This window comes from Myotis nattereri (genome assembly GCF_964212035.1).
Source record: "Myotis nattereri genome assembly, chromosome: 2".
Taxonomy (NCBI): domain Eukaryota; kingdom Metazoa; phylum Chordata; class Mammalia; order Chiroptera; family Vespertilionidae; genus Myotis; species Myotis nattereri.
The window spans coordinates 17,694,449-17,722,393 of record NC_138076.1 but is presented as its reverse complement, the minus strand read 5'-3'; the positions used below and the strand labels follow the sequence as shown (position 1 = coordinate 17,722,393).

General features: G+C 41.4%; 1 protein-coding gene across 1 annotated transcript; it reads left to right on the top strand.

Annotated features, from left to right (window-relative positions):
- Positions 1-347: 347 nt before the first annotated feature.
- Positions 348-26,644, top strand: PPP2CB (protein phosphatase 2 catalytic subunit beta). The gene is made up of 7 exons (XM_081083441.1): positions 348-464; positions 15,354-15,563; positions 17,153-17,326; positions 18,342-18,431; positions 18,545-18,706; positions 20,632-20,750; positions 25,937-26,644. The coding sequence occupies exons 1-7, from the start codon at positions 363-365 to the stop codon at positions 26,007-26,009; spliced, it is 930 nt and encodes a 309-aa protein (XP_080939567.1). The 5' UTR covers positions 348-362; the 3' UTR covers positions 26,010-26,644.
- Positions 26,645-27,945: the final 1,301 nt, after the last annotated feature.

The following is a 27,945-nucleotide window of genomic DNA, read 5'->3' as shown; positions in this document are numbered from 1 at the left end:
AGAAGGGGGAGGGACCGGGAGAGGCCCCGGGCGGGAGCAGGCGAGCGGCCAGGTCCGGCGGGAGGTGCGCCGAAGCCCCGCGCCGCGCCGTCCCACTTCCTCTCGCCCTTCACCGACTCCGGGGCGCGCGGCCGGCGGGCGAGGACGACTGAGGGTCCCTTGGAGGCCGCGCGCCCGGAGGCGTCCGCTGGGCTTGGCCGGGGCGCGGGGCCCTTGGCTGCGCTCCCCGGCTCCTTCCTCTCCCGCTGGGAGCTGGCGGCGGCGGCCGGGGCGGGGAGCGGCGCCGGGGCCGGGGGCGGGCGGGGGTGGGGAGGGGGGCGGGCGGCGGCGGGGCCGGGGCCGGGGCCGCGGATCGGGCCGCCATGGACGACAAGGCGGCCACCAAGGAGCTGGACCAGTGGGTCGAGCAGCTGAACGAGTGTAAACAGCTGAACGAGAATCAAGTGCGGACGCTGTGCGAAAAGGTCAGAGAGAAGCGGGGGTCCTGGGGGGGGGGCCATTCCGGGGCGGGGAGCTGCCTCCACAACCCCCCGCGCCCCAACCCCGGGCTCCGGTGCCTCCCGGCCGGACACTCCCCACGGCCCCGGCCGGACGGCTCGCGTCGCTGGCCGAGGAGGTGGGGGGTGTCCGTGAAGACGCGCGGGGGACCCCCGCCCCTGGTGGATGAGGGTCGCCGACCCTCTCCCGGGGTCATTGCCACCCGGCGCTTCCCGCGTGGGCCGGGGGTCCCCGCTCGAGGTGCCCTCCCGGCCGTCCCGGGCCGACGCCGCCTCCGGCCCGAAAATGGGCCGAAAAGGAGCCCGATGTCGTCCTGCCCACGGGCTCGCCGCCGGACGGCGGGTTTCCGCGGGCGAACCGGGCCCCCGGGGACCGCTGCCCGGGCGCGGGGAAGACGGGCTTCCGAGCGGGGGGTGACTTCTCGGCTGGCGGCGGGTCTTCGCGTTGCTTTTCAGAAAAGGGCAGGGAAAGCCTGACGTTTGGCCGCAGTGCCGGCTCGCGGCGGTGCGTGGGGGGTGCGTGTTTCCCGGGGGCTGGCGCCGGTCGGTGTTCTTCCCGCTTCTGCTCCGTGTGACTCTTGTTCTTGTCGCGGAGAATGAAACAGGCGGGTGGTTAGCCGTTTGCAAACGGGGGGTGTGATCTTCGGCAACCTGCTGAATTCTGCATCCATTGGCGTGGGGTTTGTTTTGTTTTGTTTTTGTGGGGTTTTTTTTAGCCGCTGGAATTGTTTTGGACTCTTGATCTTGTTCACTTTAAGATCTAGACTTTTTCCTCATTCATCTTTTATAGTCCTGGACTGATTTGTATACATTTTTATGTAAAAGTGCCCCCTCTGAAGGAGTAATGAGGTTATTTATTCTTTAATACTGTTGGGTTGGGTTGTGTTTTTTAAGACCTAATTTACAAGATTTGGTCATTATGTGTGAAGTCAGGAGGCCTCATAAGCGCACTGGAGAATGACAGACTTTGTCAGTTTTATTAAGAGGGCGCTCTTAAAAGTAAGCAAGGGACGGAGGGGTAATAGCCAATGTTAAGGTAGTGTTTTGAACAAGTTCCATTATATTACAGCCACAACGTTATTCAACCTGGAGAATTTATTTCTGTCGGTAGAACTGCCAAGCAAATGGTATTTTTCGCCACACAAACGGTTTACTTACAGCTTCAAGCAGACGTTCGGTTTTCTTGTGTGATAACCTGTAATTTCATGGATCTTAAGGTTTACATTTTAAATCTCGAAAGCTACCAAGGGAAATACCCAGTTTTGAAATTAGCTGAGCCCGTTAACCTCAGTGTGAATGTTATGTATATATTTGAAGTTGGGGGCACAGGTGGGAGTTGAATCTGTTTTCCCTTCGACCCTGATCATTGTAAGATGTGCTCCTAGAGAAGAATATCGTGCCACTAAGTCACACGTGAGTCTTCTCACTTCAGGAAGCTTGCTGTATTTTTCAAGAGAAATTATTTTTACTCAGTTCCTAAATAAATTGGACTATCAGTACCTGCAACCGTACAGGTATATTTAAGCTTGTATGCTATCCTTTTTTTTCTTTGAATACTTGTACTTTTGCACCAAACATGACTTTCGAAGTGACAATCCCCAGTCACTTATTTTTGTCCTCCATCCCTTTGATGGACTGGCCAACGGGATGGAGAAATGTGATAGGATTCCTTTCCCTCTACCCTCCTGGGCAGTGCTTGCTTTTGTAGCCCTTTTCTAGCAACTGTGCATCCCTTTGTGGTACTGTACATATAGTCTGTCTTCTAACTATAGTCTAGTTCTATTTTTTTTAACATATTTTATTGATTTTTTTACAGAGAGGAAGGGAGAGCTAGAAACATTGATGAGAGAGAAACATCGATCAGCTGCCTCCTGCACGCTCCCCACTGGGGATGCGCCTGCAACCAAGGCACATGCCCTTGACCGGAATCGAACCTGGGACTATTGAGTCCGCAGGCCGACGCTCTATCCACTGAGCCAAACCGGTTAGGGCAGTCTAGTTCTATTTTATATATCTACCCCATCCTCCTTTTTCCTGACAAGTGTAGTATTTATGGGTCAGGAACTCTAGGCAGCCCAAGTTCAGTCCCTGGCTCCAAGCCTGATAGCTGTCTGTGTCATCTCTTTGCACTTCGGATTCCTCATCTGTAAGACAAGGGCAATAATGTTTGCCAATCTCCCGGGATGGTTGTGAATAGTAAGACACTACCCGGGTAAAGTCCTGACAAGAAATAAGCACCCAGTGAATATTCAGTTATGGAAATCTAAAAATAAAGAAAAAGCTACTTCATCTTGTTTTAAATTTGTCACCCCATTTTCTTTTAGAAAAAGATGCAAAATAAATAGATGGTTTGGTATGACTTCTCTGGCGAATGGTACTTCAAAAGAGGTTTTCTATACAGTGGCTAGAGAACCCCGAAAAATGTGGCTTCAGTATTTCTTGAGGCCACTGTTATCTGAAGCATAAAGTACTGGAATTAGTAGCAATTTTATGAAGTAACTTTAATCACCACTTGGTCTACTTAATACTTGCTCTACCCTTCCAGGGAAAGAATGGAGGCATATAGAAAAGATATAAGAGAAAAATTAAAAGTTGAGCCAAATTATATGAATCATCTTTTTGTTTAGTTCTTTGTGACTAAATTTAGTTTAATTTTTTTTTTTTTTTTACTAACATGTTTTTTTTGGGGGGGGGGGTCTATTGGAAATATTACTCTGTAAAAAGTTACTTTATATGATAGTGGGTTTTGTTTTGTGTTTGTTTTTTCTCAAAATTAAATATCTATTCTAACTCAAATTATATAAAAGCTTGAGTCATCTGAAATTAAGACCGAAGTGTATTGGTAAAAGCCCTATTTTGAGGTACTGGCAAAAATAAAGTCCATCTTAATGCCAGTTGGAGAATAACTACAAAAAATATGGGTATGAATAGTTATGGTATGTCTGGTCTTCAAGGTTAATGTCTTGTCTATAGAAAATTGTTTGCATAAAATAGTAAGGCATATCTTCTGAGAAGACTAGCTTTTAACATTAACTTAAATTAGCAGTCCAACTTCTGAAGCTCATTGTGGGTTTGATTTCCCATATGTGTATAGAGAACTTGCTTCTGAGGTTCATTCCTGCGACAGCACAGCAATTGTAAAAGATGGCGAGCCTACGGAGCCAGCCTGCGCTGTGCAGGACATTCTGTGACTAGAACTATATTTAACTCTCGGTAGAGGCTCTTTGACCTGAGAAACTTTTATTGTGAAGAACTTTGGTGAGGATACTTTACATAAGTAGGGAAACAGCCTGTTTGTTTGTTAGCAGGTCATTATTCTGATTATAAAGTACCTACTTAGAAAAAATTTGAGACTTGTATAGGAATATAAATATGAAAATTTTACATAGGACTTCTGCATCTGTTTCTGGATTCCGGCCTCAGCCTTGTAATAAGCAGAAATAGCTTTAGGATATTACTTACTTCATTAATGTGAACTAGCAGGCCTAAATTTCTGAATACCTAAAACCATCTTAATGAAGATTAGATCTTGAAACAAATGAATGATTTTTGTGAGTTAAGAAAAATATCTTGGATTGCTTTTCTTTGGTAGATTGTAGATAAATTTAAAATATATATATATATATATATATTTTAAATAGTGGTTTGTTTTTTTTAATATATTTTATTGATTTTTTACAGAGAGGAAAGGAGAGAGATAGAGAGTTAGAAACATCGATGAGAGAGAAACATCGATCAGCTGCCTCCTGTACACCTCCTACTGGGGATGTGCCCGCAACCCAGGTACATGCCCTTGACCGAAATCGAACCTGGGACCTTTCAGTCCGCAGGCCGACGCTCTATCCACTGAGCCAAACCGGTTTCAGCATTAAATAGTGGTTTTAACAGCCAACAAGCCTAATTGGTACCATTTTAACTTCTCTTGAGCAAGTAGTGTCAGTTTGGTGGTCCATCAGTAAGTCTAAAATAGTGATGTAGGAAGTAGCTCCTTTCTTTCTCACTATAACAAAGAATGACATGATTACAGTACCATCTCTGAGGTAAAAATCCAAATCTACTGACAACAAATTATCATTTTCCATACTTATGTAATCCAACTTCAAAGCAGACAGGTAAAGAAGCTTAACCAAACTAGACTATCATGAGCTGCTAATGAAGAGAAAGCAGACTTTAAAATCAATCATTTCTCGGCTGCTTTTATGTGTTAAATTATATCCATCTATACTAATAGGGTAATATGCAAATTGGTTGGAACGCTGTCACAGTAACCACCGATCAGCAGGCTGAGTGCGTAGCAGGTGGGCGGGGACTTGCAGTGTTGGGGATGGGGGTGGGACCACGGTGGGGGCCTCCATGCACCTGCGCTGGGGGTCCGCAGGCCTCTGCCGCGGCCCAGCCCGGGGTTCCACAGACCTCCGCTGGCTCCAGCCTACCTCTCTGGGGCAATCCATTGAGGAGCCCCGGATGGGTGGGTGGGGCCTGCCTCTTTGGGACGATGGATCGCGGGACTCCCGCACTGTGACAAGGCACAGGCCAGGCTGGGGGATCCCCTCCTCCCCACCCCAAGTGCATGAATTTTGTGCACCAGGCCACTAGTTGATAGATAAAATGAAGGTATTTACATTATAAACCTCCTTTTCACATGGAGTAGTTTTATTGGCTAATTATGCCTTTATTATAATTTGAAAATCCTGCAGAAATTTTTCCTCAGTCTTTTCTGCAGGATATAAACACTATACAGGACTTGATAAAAGAAGTCCTTCTTTTGTTGAAAGGGAACCAAAATGTCAGAAATTGAAGATAAGATTAATGCCAAAATGGTCACTGCATTTTAAACTATATAAACTATTTTCTGAACTTAGTTTTTCTAAGAAGAATGAAATTAGAATCAGACAGAATCTTATGTGTGTGAGAAATTTGAGCCTACTTTAGATGAAATAGGGATTTTGAGTTGTTTTGAACTGATTTCCTATAACTTCTCCTTCTTGTAAATGTAGTGCAAAGGTCCTTTAAAATAACTTGCATAAAGAAAACTTTTGTTCCATACCATCCCTTTATTAATGATCAAATGTTGTCTAAAGTTTCCTGTATGTTGCTTTTCAAGTCTGAATTTCCCTAATAATTGTTTTAACCAGGGGAATGAGTTCTGTGCATTACAGATACAGTTTCCTTTCTGGGGAATGGGGGAGCTCAAGCTGATACTAAGTGCCATCCCCGCAGTTCTCACCTTAACAGGATTCAACATGGTCTTATCCATGTCTTAGAGATAACTAAACTTCAGGTGCTAAGTGACATTTGAAAACACTCATGAGAATTGAATATAGAATCACAAGGTGTACAGAAAGGATTTAACATAGCAGTCCTGAGACCCCTATTTGTAGAAAGGCCTCATTTCAAGGTTGCCCTTGGCTGGTGTCTGGAAAATGGGTTTGTGGAGGGCGGGTTTCCACCATTCCCTGTTAAGACTGGTTCACTGTGCCTAAACTGTTTATGCAAGCAATGTGCTTTATACTGAACACATGCTTTCTTTTTGCCAGTGTGAAACTTTGTTGGTACTTGCTAGGCCGAGGGTACCTGTGTGACCAGCTCCAAATCTTGGGCACTTGGTCTCCAATGAGCTTTCCTGGTCGACAGCATTTCATGTGTGTTGCTGCACCCATTAAGTGCACTTTGTGACTCCATGGGAGAGGGCTCACGGAAGCGTGTGCTTAATTTACTCGGGACTTTGACTCATAAGCCTTTTCCCTTTGTTGATTTTGCTTTGCATCCTTTTACTGTAATCAATCACAGCCTTGAGTATGACAATATGCTAAGTTGTGTGGGTCTTTGAGAATCGCCACCAAACCTGGGAATGGCCTTGGGAACCCCAGACACACAGGTTTTTACATTGTGAATTCTAAGTATCAGGTGAACTGTACACTTCTACCCATCCAACACGTTCTTTCCCTGAAGGCAAGCAAAAGTGATCTCAATATAAGATCACTTGGTGAGCTAGGATTCAGAAGAAAGGGTGTGAGTTATACCTTACGTGTTTAAAAACAGCAGGGGTTTTATAGAAAGGAAATGAAAAATTGGGCTGGCCCACACTGGCCTGACCAAATATTTTCTTCACTACTATGTAGATAAAAGCTCAGGAAGTATTGTAAAACAGACACACACACACTCTATATATCATATACAGTAGGCTCCCTAAGACCCCCAGTCAATACCTGAAACCTGGGATAGTACCAAACCCTATATACACTATGTTTTTCCTATACATACATATGTATGATAAAGTTTTAATTCATAAATTAGGCAGTTAGAGATGAACAGAAATAACTAATAATAAAATAGAACAGTTATAGTAATATATACTACAATAAAAGCTATGTGAATGGCTTTGGGGCCATTGGTGACTTAAATAAGGGTTATTTGAACACAAGCATTGTGATACTGGGATAGTCGATCTGATCACCAAGACGGCTACTAATGATAAGTGACTAATGGGAGGGTAGTGTATACAGCGTGGGTACACCTGACAAAGCATGAGTCAGGCTCTGGAGCGAAGTGCACGAGACTTCATCATGCTATTAAGAATGACTCAGAACTTAAAACTTAGGAATTGTTTATTTCTGGAATTTTCCATTTAATATTTTCTGACCTTGGTTGACCTCAGGTAACTGAAATTACAGATAAGGGGGAACTACTGTATCTTAACCAGTAGTTTTGTACAGCCTGTACTGGGTTAAGCTAATACATCCTTAAAAGAACAATTGAATTGGCCATTTACATTTTGGTGCTTCTTATTTCTATATTTAAAGTAAAACAATAATAAATTATCATGGTTGTATATAAAGCAGATTTCCTTTTCAGAGTTGGAACCATCAGCTGAATTGTGTTTTTTATCATAATAAATAGAAGGCATCAGCTCCACTTGAACTTTCCAATGATTTGTACTATTCATTTTGATTATTTTTCTAAACAAAATTGAGAAGCTGTCTTATGGAATAAATTTGGTTTCATTTCTGATCTTAGACATTTCTGGGCCATTTTTCAGACCCTTTTGGAGATGCTTAATCTTCTCTAAATTCCCTTCAGTTCTAGTAGGAATTACACCTTTAGTGACTCCACCCTCTTTCCAGTCACATTTCTGATTGATTGTGACAGCAGGGAAAATGGCCTCAGCTGGCCAGTGAGGTGTGGCAAAGTGGCCCAGTGGACTTCTGGGAAAGCTTTGTAAGATTGATAGGCAATGTATCCTCTGGTCTTTTGACCATTCTGCTTGCTTTCTCTTATCTTTTTTCTCTTTCCTTCACCTCCCCCTTCCCCTTTCCTTTTTTCTTTCTTTCCTCAATACTCACTCGAGTATTACTTGATTCTAGGGAGAGAGGAGAAGGAAAAAAAAACATCAATGTGAGAGACCAACAACAATAGGCTGCTTCCTGTACGCGCCCCAATCAGGAATCGAACCCTTGACCCTTCCGTGCACGGTGTGATGCTCCAACCAACTGAGCCACACCAGCAGGGTCCGTTCTGCTTTCTTACTGATAGGATACCTGATACAGTGCCCAGAGATGCACCACCAATTTTATGTCCATGAGATGGCAATTCTGTTTATTAAGGGTGGCAGAGAAGGTGGGTGGAAAGAGTCTGCTGCCCTGATGGCCCTTGCTTGAGCAGCTGTGCCAGTCCCGGTCTGCCTGCCTCTGGTCTTCTTATGTGAAAAAATTAACCCACAGTTTAAGGCTTCTTCCCTCAAAAAATTTTTTTCAGTAACATAATAAAATAATGTATTTTGCCACACAGCTAAGAATCATTTTAAAAAATTAGTTTGTAAAAGAATAGCTATTTCCAGATTATACATGTGGAAGGTGAGACTTCATATTGCAGGGATACAGATACATAGATAGCTAGTCTAAATGAATATATAGGATAGTAAGGTTCCATAGTTAGATTTGAACTGGGAGGCAAGCCCATATTTTATGGAAGGCTTCTGTACATAGTATCTCATTCTGACTAATTATAGGCAAAGAAAGCATGGGCTGCATACTTCTTGGGAAGTCTACCAGGCTGGCTTAAGCAGAAACAGCATTTGTTGGAAGAATATTTGGCAGCCTAGAATCAAAAGGAAAGCTAGAGAATTTTGTAGAAATTAAGAGATTTGAACCAATCAAAGGCATATCTTAGAAATGTTTTAGAACACTGGTGAGAACACCTTTGTTGGAACATAATTTGTCATTGTCCTGCTTAGGGTCACTTCCAATGAAAAGTATGGGCTCAGTGCATCCAATTGGCATAGGTGGGTCTAGAAATAGACTTTCTTTGTGAATCCTACAGTTCCTATACAAACTTTGATTGTGATTGTGTTTTACTTATTCTAACATCGGTATTCCAATTAGTTATTGTGATTTCCCAGTTATTATGATTTCTTAGAGTGATTAAATCAGTCTGTTATTGACACAGGGGTAGGAGACTAATGAGAATGGAACCCAAGACAAGGATTAAAGTGCTGACACTTTATTTGGGGAGTATTTGGGGAGTCTAAGCCCAAGGATATAAGGTGAAGGAAAAAAATAAGGTGGGAAAAGCTGTAATGCAATATGATATAGTACCTTGGGAGGCAATTTATTTCCCTGGCTCCCTCTTTCCTTCCTCTTCCCACTAGTGGAGGTTCACTCCATGGAGAAGTGACTAACACATATTTCCAGATTGTGCTATCTAGCCTTTAGCTCCTTCTCAAGAAGCCAGACCCCACATCCCACCATGTGGCATTCTATCCGTGTCTTGAAGTGGGGGAGCAGCTCAACATAGAACCAAGGCCACGCAGGTCCATAACTTCAGCTGAGACTCCAGCTCGGTGGCTGGGCAAGGATACCATCAATGATGAGAGCAGAGCAGTTCAAAAGACAGGCAGCTCTTTCAGAGAGGGGGGGAAAAAAAAAAAGGAAGGGAAGCTGAAAGGATATACAAGGTTGTTTCCAGGTCTTGGAAATCATGAAACAGACATAGGTCTTGACTAAAGAGTGGCAGAGGTGACATTACAAATTAGTGAGGAAAGGATGGCGCTGTATAATAAATAATGCCAGGCCAGTTGGCTAACCATTAGGAGTGATAAAATTAAAATGAGTCCCTACATTATACCATACAACAAATTACTGCTCTGGATCGAAGACTTGTTAAATATGAAAGCAAAAACTTGTGGGATAAAAATACAGGAGTGCCTTTTTGACTTTTGTGTAGGAGACAGTTTCTAAAACAAGACCCAAATAGCACAGGCCATAAAGGGAGAAGAGTGATACATTTGGCTATCTTAAAGTTTAGAAACAACAAAAAAAAAACTTTAGTAACTCTAAGCAAACTAAAAACACCAGCCACAGACTGTGAGAAGATATTTAAAATGCATAAAACCAGCGAAAGGTAAATATTTATAATACTAAAAATAAAACTGGTACAAATCAATAGGGATAATATAAACAACCAAGTTGAAAAATTAGTCTAATTTTGTGAGTAGATATCTCACACAAAAATAATCCCATGACCAATAAACGTGAAAAGCTGCATTTTAAATAGTGTTAGAAGTGCAAATTAAAAGATACTATTGCACACCCAGTAATTGACAAGAATGATAAAGTCTGATAAAGATGCAGAGAAATACGAACTTATATGTAGACAAACTCAAAATCTATGTTTTTAAATGCTCTTTGGATTACCGGGATCAGCATGACAGGTGGCAGCGCCCAAACCCCCTGATCGCCCTGCGGCTCTGTGTGTGACAGGGGGCGGGGCCACGACCTCCCTATCGGCCCTGCTCTGTTCGTGACAGGGGAAGGTGCCCCAACCCCCTGATCAGCCCTGCTCTGTGCCTCATAGGGGGGAGCTCCCCAACCCCCTGATCGCCCTGTGGCTCTGTGTGTGACAGGGTGCAGCGCCCCAACCCCCTGATCGGCCCTGCTCTGTGGGTGACAAGGTGCAGTGCCCCAGCCCCCCTCCCCCCTACGGGCCCTGCTCTGTGTGTGATGGGGTAGAGCCATAACCTCCCCATCGGCCCTGCCCTGTGTGTGAGAGTGGCGGCGCCCCAACCACCTGATCGGCCCTGCTCTGTGGGTGATACAGGGCGGCGCCCCAACCCCCTCATCTACCCTGCTCTGTGTGTGACAGGGGGCGGTGCCCCAACTCCCCTATCGGCCCTTCTCTGTGAGTGACGGGGGAGCTCCTCAACCCCCTGATCGGCCCTGCTCTGTGCATGACAGGGGGGAGCTCCCCCACTCCCTGATGGGCCCTGCTCTGTGCGTGACAGGAGGGAGCTCCCCAACCCCCTGATTGACCCTGCTCTGTGCGTGACAGGGTACGGAGCCCCAACCCCCCTGATGGGCCATGCTCTGTGCATGACGGGGTGGCGCCGCAACCTCCCCATCGACCCTGCCTTGAGTGTGACAGGGGGTGGTGCCCCAACCCCCCAATCGGCCCTACCCTGAGCGTGACTTAGGGTGGCATCGCAACCTCCCAATCTGCCCTGCTCTGTGCATGACAGGGGGCAGCGCCCCAACTCCCCAATCGGCCCTGCTCTGAGCCCGACCAGGGGCTGCACCTAGGGATTGGGCCTGCCCTCTGCCACCCGGGAGCAGGCCTAAGCCAGCAGGTCGTTATCTCCCAAGGGGTCCCAGACTGCGAGAGGGCACAGGCCGGGCTGAGGGACTCCCTTCCCCCCCGAGTGCACAAATTTTTGTACACCGGGCCTCTAGTCCTATATAATAAAGAGGTAATACACAAATTACCCATCATGTCCTCACAAGATGGCTGCCTATGACCAGGCCAGTAGGGGGTTAGTGAGGGATGACCAAACGACTGAACAGGCAGGCTGCATGGGGCAACCAGGCTGGTGGGGTGGGGGGGTGCAGTTGGGGGTGACCAGGCCAGCAGGGAGGGCGACCAGACGAGGGAGGGCAGCTGGGGGTGACCAGGCTGGCAGGGGCAGTAAGGGGCAACCATGCCAGCGGGTGGGGGTGGGGTGGGTTGCAGCTGGGGCAACCAGGCTGGTAGGGGGGACAGTTGGGGGTGATTAGGCTGGCAGGGGGCAGTGAGGGATGACTAGGCCATTAGGGGGGCAGTAAGGGGTGACCAGGCTGGCGGGGGAGGCAATTGGGGGCAATCAGGCAGGCAGGCAGGTGAGCGATTAGGAGCCAGCGGTCCAGGATTGTGAGAGCGATGTCCAACTGCCGGCAGTTGGACATCCCCCGAGGAGTCTCAGATTGGAGAAGACCCCACACACACACCGTGCATTAATTTTGTACACCGGGCCTCTAGTTAAATATAAAATAGTTGAAATAAAGAAGTTGAGGTTAGCTTATGAGTTGGTGGGAGAATGTGTTTCCTTATAAAGTAATTTGCGTAATTTGTGACTTTTTATTAACCTATTTTAACCAGTAAATATGATTATCTTTTTAAAAAACAGTTTTATTAAGATAATTCCTATACCATACAGTTCACCCTTTTAGAGTAGACAGTTCAGTGACTTTAAGTGCATTCACAGATATGGATCCATCACCATAATTTTAGAACATTTTCATTATCCTCCAGAAGAAACCCTACACCCCTTAGCTATGACCCCTCCCCCAGATTTCCCAGCCTTAGGCAGCCACTAATCAATTTACTTTCTGTCTCTGTAGATTTGTTTATTGTGGACATTTAACTGTAAAATGAGCCATGTCATATATGACAATTAGCGACTGCTTTCTTTCACTTAATACAGTTGTACCCCCTTATCCACTGTTTCACTTTCCACAGTTTCAGTTACCTGAGGTCAACCACAGTCTGAAAATATTAAATGAAAAATCCCAAACGTAAATAATTCATAAGTTTTAAATTGTATGATGTTCTGAGGGGCGTGATGAAATCTCTCACTGTCCTGCTCTGTCCCTTTGGGATGTGACTCATCCCTATGCCTAGCGTTTCCATGCTGTACACCCGCCCTCAAATTAGTCACTTTTATAGCCGTCTTGGTTATCAGATTGACTGTTGGAGTATCACAGTGCTTGTGTTCAAGTTACCCTTACTAGTATTTTACTTAATGGCCCCAAAGCACAAGAGTAGTGATGCTAGCAATTCATATATGCCAATGAGAAGCCATCAAGTGCTCAATAAAGCACAGAAAAAATAATGATGTATCAAGATCACAAAGGTCTGAGGTAAGAATGAATCTTTTGCCCTGGCCAGTTTGGCTCAGTGGATAGAGCGTCGTCCTGCGGACTGAAGGGTCCTGGGTTTGATTCTGGTCAAGGGCACATGCCCAGGTTGCAGGCTCGATCCCCAGTAGGGGGCATGCAGGAGGCAGCCAATCAGTGATTCTCTCTCATCATTGATGTTTCTATCTCTCTCTCCCTCTCCCTTCCTCTTTGAAGTCAGTAAAAAACAAACAAACATTTTTTTAAAAAAAGAATGAATCTTCTATTCGTGGAATTATAAAAAGGAAAAAGAAAAAGAAGGCCGTGCTAGTTTTGGTGTCCCACCTCAAACTGCAAAAGTTACAGCCATAGTGAGTGATGAGAGCTTAGTTAAGATGGAAAAGGCATTAAATTAAATATGTGTGTGTAAGACATGAACAGAAAACATGTTCCGGCCTGGCCCTGCCGGCATGGCTTGGTGGTTGAGTGTCAACCTGTGAATCAGGTCAGGAGATCACGGTTTCATTCTGGGTCAGGGCACATGCCCAGGTTGTGGGCTCGATCCCCAGTAGGGGGCGTGCAGGATGCAGCCCATCAATGATTATTTCTCATCATTGATGTTTCTATCTCTCTCCCTCTTCCTTCCGTTCTGAAATCAATAAAAATATTTTTTAAATAAAAATAAAATGGGAATAATCTTTAAAAAAGAAAACGTGTTCTGAATGATGGCAATGCATTGTGCCAGAAAGCACTGAGCCTATGAGAAGACTCCAGCAAGGGTCCCCGAAATGAGTAACCACATTCACATAACTTGTTTTTACAGTATCCTATCTAATAATAGAGAAACATGGTAATTAACCGTAACTTTGCTACCCTTCCCATTGGCTAATCAGCGAGATATGCAGATTAACTGCCAACATAGATGGCGGCCGGCAGCCACACAGCTGAAGCGAACAGGAGGCTTGCTTGCTCCAGTGACGGAGGAAGCCAAGGTTCCCCGCCTGCAGCAGCCCAGCTCTGAGCTCCAGATGCAACAATGTTGCAATTATAGAAGCTAAACAAACCCAGAAACCTGCTTTCAGCCGCCAGCGGGCTCAGAGCTTAGAGCGCCAGTGATGGCAACAAAGTTTCAATTATAGAAGCTAAACAAACCCAGATACCTGCTTTCAGCCAGCCACAGCCTCAGAGCTGGAGCCGATTCTCAGCTCCAGTGACAGCTATAGAAGGTAAATAAATCCCAGAATAAAAATAAATAAATTTAAAAAAAAAGAGGCTGGGAGCTTCAGTCGCCTGCCATCCTGAAAACGGCCCTCAGCCCCTCACCCAGACTGGCCAGGCACCCCAGTGGGGACCCCTACCCTGAAGGGGGTGTGACCAGCTGCAAACAGCCATCAGCCCGTCATCCAGGCTGGCCAGGCACCCAAGCGGGACCCCCACCCTGATCCGGGATACCCTTCAGGGCAAACCAGCTGGCCCCCACCTGTGTACCAGGCCTCTATCCTATATAGTAAAAGGGTAATATGCAAACTGACCCTAACAGCAGAAAGACTGGGAATGACTGGTCACTATGACACACACTGACCACCAGGGGTCAGACGCTCAATGCAGGAGCTGCCCTCTGGTGGTCAGTGCACTCTCACAGCAGGGAGCTCTGCTCAGCCACAAGCCAGGCTGATGGCTGCCAGTACAGCGGTAGTGGTGGGAGCCTCTCCTGCCTCCTCAGCAGCGCTAAGGATGTCCGACTGCAGATTAGGTCTGCTCCCTGCTGGCAAGTGGGCATCCCCCGAGGGCTGCCGGGCTCCAGAGGGATGTCTGACTGCCAGCTTAGGCCCAATCCCCTGGGGAGCAGGCCTAAGCCAGCAAGTGGTCACCCCCGAGGGGTCCCAGACTGCGAGAGGGCACAGGCCGGGCTGAGGGACCCCTCCCTCCCCCCCTCCCCCCCCAAGTGCACAAATTGTTGTGCACCAGGCCTCTAGTATTGTTATAATTGTTTTATTTTATTTTTGGTTATTGTTGTTAATCTCTTACTGTGTCTATAAATTAAACTTTATCATAGGTATGTAGATATAGGGGAAAAACATAGTATAGGTTTGGTACTCCCGGTTTCCAGCATCCACTGGGGTCTTGGAACTTAATCTCTGTGGATAGTGGGAGACTACTGTGTAATGTTTTCCACATCAGTAGCATGTATCAGTACTTCATTTCTTTTTATTACTGGCTGAATAATACTCCATTGAACATAAAATACCACATTTTATATATCCACAAATTAATGGGTATTTGAGTGTTTTCTATGTTTTGGGTATTGTGAATAATGTCACTGAGAACATGTGTAAACATAAGTTTTCATTTTTCTTAAGTATATATATAAGAGTAGAGTTGCTGGGTCATACAGTAAGTGTATTGTTAACTTATTGAAGATCTTCCAGACTGTTTTCCACAGCAGCTGCACCATTTTACATTCCCACCAACAGTGTGTGAGAGTTCCAGTTTCTCCACATCCTCCCTCACAAACATTTGCTAGTATCCATCCTGTTAATTTAGCCATCCTAGAAGGTATAAAGTGGTATCTCATTGTGATACTAGTTTTATGATTTCATAAGGCACATTACAGGTCCCCCCCTCCCCCAGATTTTCTCTTAATAAATAAGAAATGATGCTTTTAAGTTTGTGATAGAATTTCTTTTAATTGTTGATTTCTTTTTCCTAACAGGCTAAGGAAATTTTAACAAAGGAATCAAATGTGCAGGAGGTCCGTTGTCCTGTCACTGTCTGTGGAGATGTGCACGGGCAGTTCCATGATCTTATGGAACTCTTTAGAATTGGAGGGAAATCACCAGATACAAACTATCTGTTCATGGGCGACTATGTAGACAGAGGTTACTATTCAGTGGAGACTGTGACTCTTCTTGTGGCATTAAAGGTATGATTAATGAAGTTTAATTTTTTTTCAAGCTTTAAACCAACAAAAGGCAAAAATGTCAATATTGCATATCATCTGTTCTGTGTAATCCATTCAATTTATAACCCCTTAAATAATAGTTGATTTTACATCTTTTAACAGAGATGAGAATACTACATTAGACCTCTCTTGCCTACTTCTGGTATATCATTCTCTTGGGGAATCCATAGCTGAAGTCTTAGAATCATTTTTTACTTAATCACTTATCCCTCATGTTTAGTCCATTAACAGGTCTTAATCTGTTATCCCCGTGTCTTTCTGTTTTTACTGTCTCCATCCAATTTGTATCTTTATCACTTCACACTGTAATTATTGCAATAGAAATAATAGTAACTAATATTTCTGCCCCCAACATCTGGCCCCTCCAAATTTTCCTTGCCCTTGCATATGCTGCCAGATTAAATCTTTTATTTAACAGTTTCGTCTTGTCACTTGCAAATTCTTTAGTGATTCCACGTTGCCTGTACACTCAAGCTCAAACGCCTTGCCCGGCCCTCTATAGTATAGCTTGAATTTGCCTGCCAGTAGTTGGTAGCATAAACATTTTGTGTCAAATCAAAGAATTTCAGTGTTCAGTCTGTCTCCATTTATTTCCTTATCCAGTTTCTTCACAAGATTACTCTGATTTCTTACCCCTCCTGTCAAGACTCAACTCAAGTTCTTCTTCCATGAAGTCTTCAACCATTTTCGCCTCACTCCTTTCCTCTAAATGACCATGAAACCTACTGCCCCACCCCTTATTTATGTTGCATAGCCGTTTATTGCCTTGTGTTATTTAGTTCACATCCTCTTTAGTGAGGTTTTGAGGAGCAGAAGTCATGTATTATACTTGTGGCAACCTCACCTAACTTTAGCACTGAGTTAATGCTGGACATATATGATGGATGTTTAGAAAATATGTATGAATGGAAGTACGTATTTGCAGCTTTTGGTTAATTTGGTTTACAGAATCCGATGCTTTTCATAATTTATCAGACATATTCCTAACTAGTATACTATAAGGCCTGTCTCTATATTTTGTTATGGAAAAGACTATTAATACATTTGAAATCTTGCCTAGATTTGGTAAAGGCCTGTTTTTGTGTTTTTGTTGGCAAATACAATCTTCTCGTGGGAAATGGAAATTAGTCTATAGAGGAGTTTGTCTCAGGTCCAAATCTCTGCTCTTCATTATCCACTTAGCAGTAAGAAGTTACATTGTTCTGGGAAGACTTAGGAAACTAGTAATAAAGATGAAGGTATTTAAGACAGAATCAGATACAAGTTTATTATAGTGATTTAGGTATCAGTTAATAAGGATTCCAGTGAGGGTGGTATAAATAGTGATGAAGAACAGCTATCTGAAATATTTCATCATAATTTAATCAATAGGACCTGGTCATGAATGAGAACATTTTTTACTCTGAAAAGGATTTAACATTTAATTTACTAGCAGACAAAAGAGCCATTTAAAGAAGTAGGTCAGAGGTTAATATATTTAACATGACACTAATAAAAATATGATTTGTACCATGGGTTTTTTTGTTTTGTTTTGTTTGCTTTTTCTCCAGGTGCGGTATCCAGAACGCATTACAATATTAAGAGGAAACCACGAAAGCCGGCAAATTACCCAAGTGTATGGCTTTTATGATGAGTGCCTGCGAAAGTATGGAAATGCCAATGTTTGGAAATATTTTACAGATCTGTTTGATTATCTTCCACTTACAGCTTTAGTAGATGGACAGGTGTGTATGTGTGTGCTTACATGGGTGGGGGGGGGAGGTAGAAGGTTGGGATGGGTTAAAAGTAGGGAAAGGTTTTCTCCTAGTTATTTAGGGTCTAGATTTATATGGCGTGTTTTTTCATCTCCTTGGCTTTTTCTGCCTCTTTCTCTTATACTCAATATTTCAGAACAGGGATTTGGATAAGTTACATGCACAGGTTCGTGTTGTCAGATATGTGTTTAAATCTTTTGACCAGATAATATTCATTATTTAAAACTCAGCCCACCCGGCATGGCTCAGTGGTTGAGCATGGACCTGTGAACCAAGAGGTCACAGCTTGGTTTTATATATATTTTAAAAAATTCATTTATTAAGGAGTAAAATAAAGTAGCATTAATTAGATAAAGAAACATATGCTGACTATACTTACCAAAACATCAGAAAGCATCTCCTCAAAATCAGGAGAAAATGCCCTCTAAAGCTTGTATTATAATTCTCTCTGATTCCATATCTCTAGAGGCTGGACATGGGAATAGGTGTTTTACCCCCAAAAAGACAAACAAAACATTTCCACTAACTTGTATTATTCGATTTTGTTTTGGAAATTTTAGCCAATTCACTGAGCAATAAAAAGAATTAAAAGGTATAAACATTAAGAAGAAAAGCAAAGCATATAATTTTTGCAAACATGATTATGCACTCAGGAAAATCAAAGAAAACTGAAGAACTTTTGAAACCAATAACAGGAATTTGTAGGGTCTTTATTATAAGAGAAGAAAATTTTATACATCAGAAAATGTAATGATGGGTCATATAGTGTTGGGATTTTAAAGAAAAAAGACAAAAAATATATTTAAATGTTAACAGCCCTCTCTCTCGTTTTTGTTTCATTTTTCATTGTATCTTACAAATTCTCCACAGTGAATATTTTAAAATATTATTTTGAAAAGAGCTATTAGGATTGACATTTGTAATTATTTACTTTCCATTACTTTTTAGCAATTAATAAATTTATTTTCTTTATAAATTCGTACAGATTTTCTGCCTCCATGGTGGCCTCTCTCCATCCATTGATACACTGGATCATATAAGGGCCCTGGATCGTTTACAAGAAGTTCCACATGAGGTAAACTTACTTTAAATTAAAAGAAAAAGAAACATAACCACTTTGTAGTAAAGCTTAATTAGTTAAATATGAGTGCTAATAATTTATAATAAGTACCTAATTTTTTTGGCCAGGGCCCGATGTGTGATCTGTTATGGTCAGACCCAGATGACCGTGGTGGATGGGGTATTTCACCACGTGGTGCTGGCTATACATTTGGACAAGACATTTCTGAAACATTCAATCATGCCAATGGTCTCACACTGGTTTCTCGTGCTCACCAACTTGTAATGGAGGTATGTCCTTTTCCTACAGGATGGCGATCTTTGTTTCTGATAAATACATATGTCTGTAATAAAGCCTTCATAACTTGGAATAGTAGGAACATTCCTCACCATTATCTAAGTGAAAGGAGGAAAACCTTGGCCTGCTTTAGCAAGTAAGGAAAGTACTAGTTTGCTAGAGCAAAATTGTAACTCACTTTGAAGTCAGAGTCCTCAAATATGAGTATTTTAATTAATACTTGCTTTATTATTCAGTTTCTTTCTTCTTCCTCCCTTCCCTGCACACGTTACATTATTTTGACTGTTTTAATGTCAGTTGCAGACATGATGCTCATTTGCCCCCAAATTTCCATGTGTATTTATAAAAATAAGGACTTCTGTCTTATATAACTACAGTATACTTGTCACAGTCAATAAATTTGCATTGATCTAATATTTTTATCTAACCTAAACACTTCATTCAAATTTTAATTATCTCACTAATGGCCTTTAGTTGAATATGTATATCTAAAATCTAATTCAGGATGGTGCTGCATTCAGATTTTCTTTGTTTTGTATAATCTTGACATTTTTTAAAAGTACAAGCAATTTTATTTTGTGTAAGTAGTTTTCATTTGTGATTTAACTGATGCTTCCTTATGGTTATAGATTCAGGATATGCATTTTGGTGGGTATGCCACATACTGATGTGTTCTTTTCAGTGTATCATACAGCGGTAATGAAATTTATCCCAGTGCTGGTGGTTTTAACTTAGATCACTTAGTTAAGGTGATGCCTGCCAGATTTCTCTACTATGATGTTACTATTTTGTAAATACTAAAGGAATATAAATAGAATATACTACTTCCAAACCAGTAGGAGCAGCTTCAGAATGTAAGAGAGGAGCTCCAGTGGCGCAGTCGGTTAGCACGCGGTACTTATACAGCAGTGCTTGCAAAATGTAAGAGAAAACTTCACAAACCCAATAAAGCAAGAGGGGGAGTGAGAGCATAATAAAGAACCTCAATTCTTATGCTGAGGATAAATCTAATTATATCAGTAATCATAAACAGTGTTAAATGGATGAAAATTTTGTTAGGAGACTCAAATTAGATCATCAAAATTCAGCTATTGGGATTTATGTAAAATACTAGAGGCCTGTTGCATGAAAAGATTCATGCAATAGGCCTTGCCTTCCCTTCCCCTGGCTGCCTGCACCAGTTTTCCTTCGGCACCGGGGACCCAGGCCTTCACTCCAGCCACAGCTGCCTTCAAAGCCTTCGCTGCTCTGGCCGGAGCTGCCTTCAGTCTTCGTTCTGCCGCTTGGCGCCTACATATGCAAATTAACAGCCATCTTTGTTGGTGGTTAATTTGCATATCTTGCTGATTAGCCTATGGGAAGCGTAGCAAAGGTACGGTCAATTACCCTGTTGTCTATTATTAGATAGGATAATGATTAGAAGTAGAGGGATGGAAAATGGTTTATTGGTATACCAATTAGATAATTATCCAATATACAGCTAATCAGAATAGGTTCTAAGATAAAAAGTGTAATGAGAAATGAAAACAGGTTATTAGAGAAAACTGTCCCAGTTCTCTAGGAAGAAATAATTCTAAATTTTTAAGTTCTTATTTAATAGAGTCAAAATATATAAAGCAAAATTTGACATAATTTACAAGGAAACTCATATGGTGGGAGAAATTGAGTACACATCATAGCCAAGATTGCAAGCATAGATTAAGACAGAACAATGCATTTACTAAGCTCCATGTAACAATAAAACCCTGTTACCCAACAGTAGTGTATTCGTGCAGGTGCACAATATTAATGAAGGATACTATATAAAGAAACTTAGAAGACTGCATTTCCACAGAAAATACTTATAATTTCTAAGTTTAACCTTCTCTGTGTTGAGATTATAATTTTATAGTGAAATACTGATTTTTTTTTAATGCAGGGATACAATTGGTGTCATGATCGGAATGTGGTTACCATTTTCAGTGCACCCAATTACTGTTATCGTTGTGGGAACCAGGCTGCTATCATGGAATTAGATGACACTTTAAAATATTCCTTGTAAGTTACCTTAAACTTTAATTGTATATGATCACTTTTAGGAGGAAAATTGAATATGTGACATAGGATTTCTGCTTCTGGAATAATGAAGATAGCAAACTATCTCCCCAATAAAAACAACTACTTAGCTAGAGAACATTATTTTATTTTAAACAGGTATTTCAAATTTTTGGAAACTGTTCTAAGTATATACAACAGATAGAGAAATACTTATTCTAGAAAATCTAAATCTGGGTAATAACAGCCAGAGTTTGTGGAATTTGAGCCACGACTATTTCCCTAGTCCTGGATCACGTGTATGGAAACTGCGCTAGGCACTCTGCTCTTCGTGGGTGTGGACAAAGAGATGGGGGCTTTTCCCCTTCCCTAGCTCCAGTTTCAGGGATATGGTTTCATCCCCAGGGGGGCAGTATATCATATGCCAGTATATCACACCTACCTCAGGCCTGTGTTTCAGACGCTCTATTCCGGAAGGGTGCGGTCAAGCCAGCGAGATTCCCTTCCCCTCTCTAGCTCTTAGGATGGAAATTACCTCCCGACATGCACGGCAGGCAGTGTTATTTCTCAGCTCCTGCTCATAGAATAGGAATGGCACTAGAAAGTAGGTGAAGGGTGATCACCAGGTACAAACTTCTAGTTATAAAGTAAATAAGTTATGAGGGTGTGTAGTGTACACCACAGTGACTAGTTAATACTGAACTATATATTTGAAAGTTGCTAGGAAAATAGATCTTCAACGCTGTCATCACACAAAAAAACAACCTTGTAACTGTGCACACTAGCTTCAGCAAAATATATATATAAACTAATGGGGGGAGGTGGAAAACAGCTCCAAAGCAACTGCATAGAAGTTCTGTTCAGGGTGAGAGGCAGCTCAAAACGTTCCTCAGCTCTGCCTGAGGGAACTGATCTTCCATAGAACTCCAAGCCTAAGTACTTTGTTGAACAATGAGGATCATGGCAGAGACCAATTAAGAGGGCCCTCATCTCATAATATTAGTAGCATCAAGCAAAACAGCAGAGCAAGGAGAAAAATAAGAGAAGAAAAATTAATAGAGGCTCAGAAATGTAGGACACCTTTAAGCACGCCAATATAAGTGTATGGGAGCTCTAGAAGGAGAGGAGAGAGAAAGGGGGCAGAAAGAATATTTGAAGAAATAATGGCTGAGAGCTTCTCGTATTTGATGATAAGCATTAATTTACATACCCATGCTCAACTAACTCTAACTTGGATAAATTTAAAGAAATCCGTAACCGTTTATGTCATAGTTAAAATCCTGAAAGTCTAAAAGAAAAAATGTTGAAAGCTGTAAGAGAAAAAGGACTTAAAAAAGGGAACCTGCTGTAACCGGTTTGACTCAGTGGATGGAGCGTCGGCCTGCGGACTGAAAGGTCCCAGGTTCGATTCTGGTCAAGGGCATGTACCTGGGTTGCGGGCACATACCCAGTAGTGGGTGTGCAGGAGGCAGCTGATCGATGTTTCTCTCTCATCGATGTTTCTAACTCTCTATCTCTCTCCCTTCCTCTCTGTAAAAAATTAATAAAATATATTTTAAAAAAAAGGGGGGGGAACCTAAATAGGATAATCAGCTGACATCTCATCAGAAAGGCAATGGGACAATATATTCATTCAAAGTGCTGAAAATAAAAACTTAGCCAAGAATCTTACATCCAGCAAAATTTCAAAATGAATGCAAAAGAAAAATGTGCCCAGATAAGCAAAATGGAGAAAATTCAATGCTAGCAGACCTGCCAAGAGGGTCTTCCTTCAGGCTGAAGGTGAATGACACCAGAAAGTAAATCAAATGTCTATGCACACACACAGTGGCAATTGTAAAAGCACGATTGCAACTTTCTTAACTGATTTAAAACCAGTTGCATTACACAATATGGACACATTTTGTGAAGTATAGTTGAACTTATAGGAAAGGTAATATATACAAGTGTAGTATATTTGGCAGTAACAGTACATAGAAGTGACACTACATGGTAACTTGAATCCTAAGGAAGAACATGAAGAAAATAAAAATAAGGTTAGTATAACAAAATCTATAAATATATACTTGTTCTCCTTTCTCTTGCAACTTTAATGTCATAATATGTAAAATTATAAGTATTTGGGGGTCTGTAACATATACAGATATACTATCTATATAACATCAGTAGCAATAAAAGGGAGGAGAATAGAAAGGAGTTATATAGGAGTAAACTTCTATAAGGCACTACAATTAAGTTAGTATAAATCTGTAGTAGTTTTATGTTGTGTATTGTAAGCTCTAGAGCAACCACTAATAAAATAATTTAAGAAAAACAATTATAGCCCAGCCAATGTGGTTCAGTTGGTTGAGCATCATCCATGCACCAAGAGGTCATTGGTATGATTCCCAGTCAGGGCACATGCCCAGGTGGTGAGCTCGATCCCAAGTACGGGGCATGCAGAAGACAAGCCAATCAATGATTCTCTCTTATCGATATTTCTCTCTCTCCTTCTCCATTCCTCTCTCTATAAAATCAATTAAAACATATTAAAAAATGAAAAATAATTGTAAAGTTATTAAAGAAATTTAAGTGGTATACTAAAAAATATCGTTTTAATAAAGCAGTTAAAGCAGGAACCAAGAAACAAAGAATACACATTTTTAAAATAGGTATAAATTCTCTCATATTAATAATATTAAATGTGAACAGTTTAAGCAATGCAATCAAAAGGCAGAGATTATTAGGCCATTGTTGTTTTTTAAGATAGTTTTACGATGTCTACAGGAAACAACTTACATTCAGAAATACAATACAGTTACTTCTATAAGTAGGTTAGAAGTAAAATGGTAGAAAAAAATTCACCATGCAAATAGCAACCACAAGAACACTGGATACACAAATGTCAGATTTCAAAAAAATAGATTTCAAAACAAAAATTGTTATTAGACACGAAGAAGAACATTTCATAATGATAAAAGAATCACACCACCAGGAAGATATATCAGCTATAAACATGCACTCAACAGCAGAGCCTTAGAATATATTAAGCAAAACTAACAGAATCGAAGGACTAGACAATTCAACAACAATCATTGGAAACTTTATTATACCACTTTCAATGATAAAACTAGGCAGATCAATAACAGAAGGAAAACTGGAAAATGTATAAATGTGTGAAAATTAACACTTTTAAATAACCTAGTGGGTCAAAGAAGAAATCACAAGAGAAATTAGAAAAATTTGAGAGGAATGAAAGTGAAAACAGAATGTGCCTAAACTTAGGGGATGCAGTGAAAACAGTGTTTATAAGAAAATTTATAGTTGTAAAGCCTATATTACAAATCAAGAAAGATCTCAAATCAAAAACCTAACTTTACACATTAAGGATCTGGAAAAAGAAAAGCAAGTTAAACTCAGTGCAAGGAAAGTTTAGTGTGAAAATAAAATGAAATACTATGAAAACAGAAAATCAGCTAAACCAAAAGTTGATTATTTTCAACAAAAATGTTGTTTATTTTTAACAAGAAAACTGGACTGACCAAGAAAAGAGGAGTGAAGATGCATTACCAAAGTTACCTTACTGAAATAAAAGGCATTATAAGGGGATACAGTGAGTAACTGTATAACAATACAATTAGGTAACTTGGAAAATTTCTTGAAACTACCAAAACTGACTCAATTAAAAAGAGTATTTGAATAGACCTGTAACAAGTGAAGAAATTTAAATTCATAATTTTAATACTTCCTACAAATAAGAGCCCATGCCCAATTCTTTGGGGAACTGACCAAATATTTAAAAAGGAATTAACACCAGTCCACAAAACCTTCAAAAAACAGAAGAGAGGCATTACTTCCCAACTCATTCTTTGAGGCCTGTGTAACCCTAATACCAAAACCGAAGACATTTTAAGGAAACTACAGATGGATACTGTTAATGCATTTAAATATAAATGTGTGCAACCAAATATCAGCAAACTGAATCCAGCAATGTATAATCCATGATGTAAAAAGGATTACACATCATGGCCAAGTGGAATTTATCCCAGGAATGCAAAGTTGGTTCAAAACATAAAATTAGTATGATAAACTATATGAATAGAATAAAGGACAAAAAACACATGATCATCCCAGTAAAGCCAAACCCCAGCACCCATCTATCTATATAAAAGCCTAAGCGACCAGCTGGTAGCTATGATGCACAATGACCACCCGGCGGCAGAACCTCAATGCAGGAGCTGCCGAGCAACAGCAACTTTGCAGAGTGCCCTCTCGGGGGATGTTGGACTACCCGTTTTGGCCCAATCCCCATCGGCCAGGCCGAGGGACCCCACCGGTGCACGAATGAACCTGGTCCTCTAGTTCATAATAAAAGTAATCAATTAAATAAGGGAGCTTCCTTATCCTGATAAAGGGCATCTACAAAAAAACACGTAACATCATTTTTTTAAATATACTTTTTAATTGATTTCAGAGAGGAAGGAATAGGGAGAGATAGAAACATCAATGATGGAAAAAAAAAAAAAAGAAACATCAATGATGAGAGAGAATCATTGATCAGCTGCCTCTTGCACGCTCTTACTGTAAATTGAGCCTGCAACGCAGGCATGTGCCCTGACCTAGAATCATACCGTGACCTCCTGGTTCATAGGTCAACACTCAACCACTGAGCCATGCTGGCGGGGCTAACATTATTCTTAATAGTAAAAGGCTAAATACCTCTCCCTAAAGTCTAGCATAAAACAAGCAAGTCTGCTCTTGGCACTTCCATTTAACTGATGATAACACATTGTTTGCGGGTAGTTTTTATCGCGCGCTAACAGGTGGCACGGGCCATTTTTGCTAATTTTTTGCGCAAATGGCAACGTTCAGTAAAATTACGATAACTTTAGTTTACATATTTATACGTCACCCACATTCTACCGCTAGTCTATTAAAAACGTATTAATACGTGTCCCGCGCCACTCTACTACCAGTCAATGTAAAACGTACAAATACATTTCCCGCATACAATGTGATAATACTGCAAACGTGTTTTGTGCCAGGCACTGAATTGGACATTTCATCTGCTTAAATTTTCGCCATAGCTCTGTGAGGTAGTTTCATGGAGAACACCAGCAGTGACTTGTCCATTCCCATCATAACATTGATTTGTTTGTTTACAAATTCAAATCCTTTAACTATTGGGTGTTTGTTTTTGCCGTTTATAGCCTTCAGTTTGACCCAGCACCTCGTCGTGGAGAGCCTCACGTCACCCGGCGCACCCCAGACTACTTCCTATAAGTCCCTCCTGGGAAAACCTGCCTTTGTATGTGGAAGTATCCTGGCTTTTTAAATATATATATATATATATTTAGAAGAAAAAACACAAGCAACAGTAATCTAAGTGTATCTGTAACAAATTGGGATCTATCTTGGCATTAAACTATATCATGGACCAAAATGTGCCATACTAATGATGAGCATTTAGCACAATGACGAGCATTGACTGAAATTTAGTACAGTTCTAGATCAGTCAGTCTTAACAGTTTGCCTGCTGTATTTGTAGTAACCATTTTCCTCTGGACTGTTCAAACAAAAAACGTAACTAACCCCCTTATCTCCTTTTGCACTTCTTTGGAAATTTTAGTTATAGTGTTTAACTGGCATGGATTAATAGAGTTGGAGTCTTATTTCTAAGAAAAATTCACAAGCTAACTTCCTCTTAATCCATTACCCTTTATTTTATTGAAATGTATAATTAGCTGAAGAAAAGATTCTTTTTGGGAGTATGTTGTCATAACATTGAAAGAGATTTCCCCTTCATTTAAACAGAATTACTGTTTTATGTTGGTCTGCATATTTCTGTATATTTGTCATGACATTGCTTGCATCCTATTTGGTGTTCTGAGCAAATAAACTTTTCATTTTAAACAAAATCATTGGTTTATTGTAGTATACTTGAAATGAAAGTTTTATTTTGAAATTTGATATAAAATCTCATAGTGAACAATTGTGTTGAGGTAATTTGAGTTAACGATCTTTGTATAGGGCTTATTTTCATAAGAAAAAAATCAAGTAGTACCTGATATCTTTTAGACTATAAAAAAACCTTTTTTCATTAGACAATTTGTGTTAATGTCTTCATATGGATTGTATGCTAGAACTGTAGAATATTAGATAGCTAGGAAGAATCTTATTTATTTATTTTTCTCCTCTTCTTCAGTCCTCACCTGAGGATATGCCTCTCTCTGATTTCAGAGAAAGGGGAAGAGAGAGAAACTTAGGTGTGCAAGAGACATCAATCGGTTGTCTCCTGCACACACCTGCAGCTCAGGCACATGCCTCGACTGGAAATTCACTGAAAATGGATCATAGACTTAAGCACAAGACCTAATACAAGCTTTTACAAGAAAACACAGACCCCTTTGAGACCTTGGGTTAGGCAAAGATTTCTTAAATAACCCAAGTAGTGCTCTTTATGTCTGTATAGATTTATATTTCCTCCTGGTTTAATTTTCTTCTGCCTTAAAGACTTGTTTAACTATTATAGTACAAGTCTGCTGGTGATGAATTTCTTCAACTTTTGTATGTCTTAAGTGTTTCATGTTCATTTTTGAAAGATATTTTTACAATAGAAGTCTATTGTTACTCAGAGGCTCAGAGCCCATAGACCTCAAGCTGTACTAATGATGGGCTGGCTGCTGTTACCTTGTGTTTAGGGTAGGAGTGGAGATGCTAGGTTTTTCTGTGTGCCTGCTCTGCCCTCAGCTTTCCATTGGCCTTGCTTACCTGTATCAGAGAGGGCCTTCCTCCTGCTCTTACACTTCCCCGGTTGTAGACTGTGATTGTTACTCCCCAGTAATAGCAAACATCTGTTACCTGAACCTGCTCCACCAAGAGTAGAGAATATTTGCTTCTACCCTTCCCCCAGCAGCACTAAGTGTTTGCCTATGTCCTGGGGAGGAGGATGGGTTTTGCTTTTACTGCTTCTCTAGAAACACATTTTCCAATGTCCTGTGACCATAGTATTTGATGTACTGCCCCCTGTGGGTTACGACTTTGGTTTTGTAGGAGCTGGTGGGGCTTTGAGTTTATTCCTCCATAGCCGCCAATCACCTCGTTTGCATCGTGGTTGTTTTGTCTTCTCCAGTCATCTGCACTGCTCTCACTCCTCATGGACACCAGCTGAAGGCCGGTGGGAGAAGAGCTTTCAGGTGAGTGGGAACTCTGTGTGTGT

Excerpts from the sequence above, each read along its gene's own strand:
- PPP2CB (XM_081083441.1), top strand. The coding sequence starts at position 363 with ATGGACGACAAGGCGGCCACCAAGGAGCTGGACCAGTGGGTCGAGCAG. Across the intron at positions 465-15,353 it reads TGCGGACGCTGTGCGAAAAG|GCTAAGGAAATTTTAACAAA; the intron begins GTCAGAGAGAAG and ends TTTTCCTAACAG. Across the intron at positions 20,751-25,936 it reads GACACTTTAAAATATTCCTT|CCTTCAGTTTGACCCAGCAC; the intron begins GTAAGTTACCTT and ends TGCCGTTTATAG.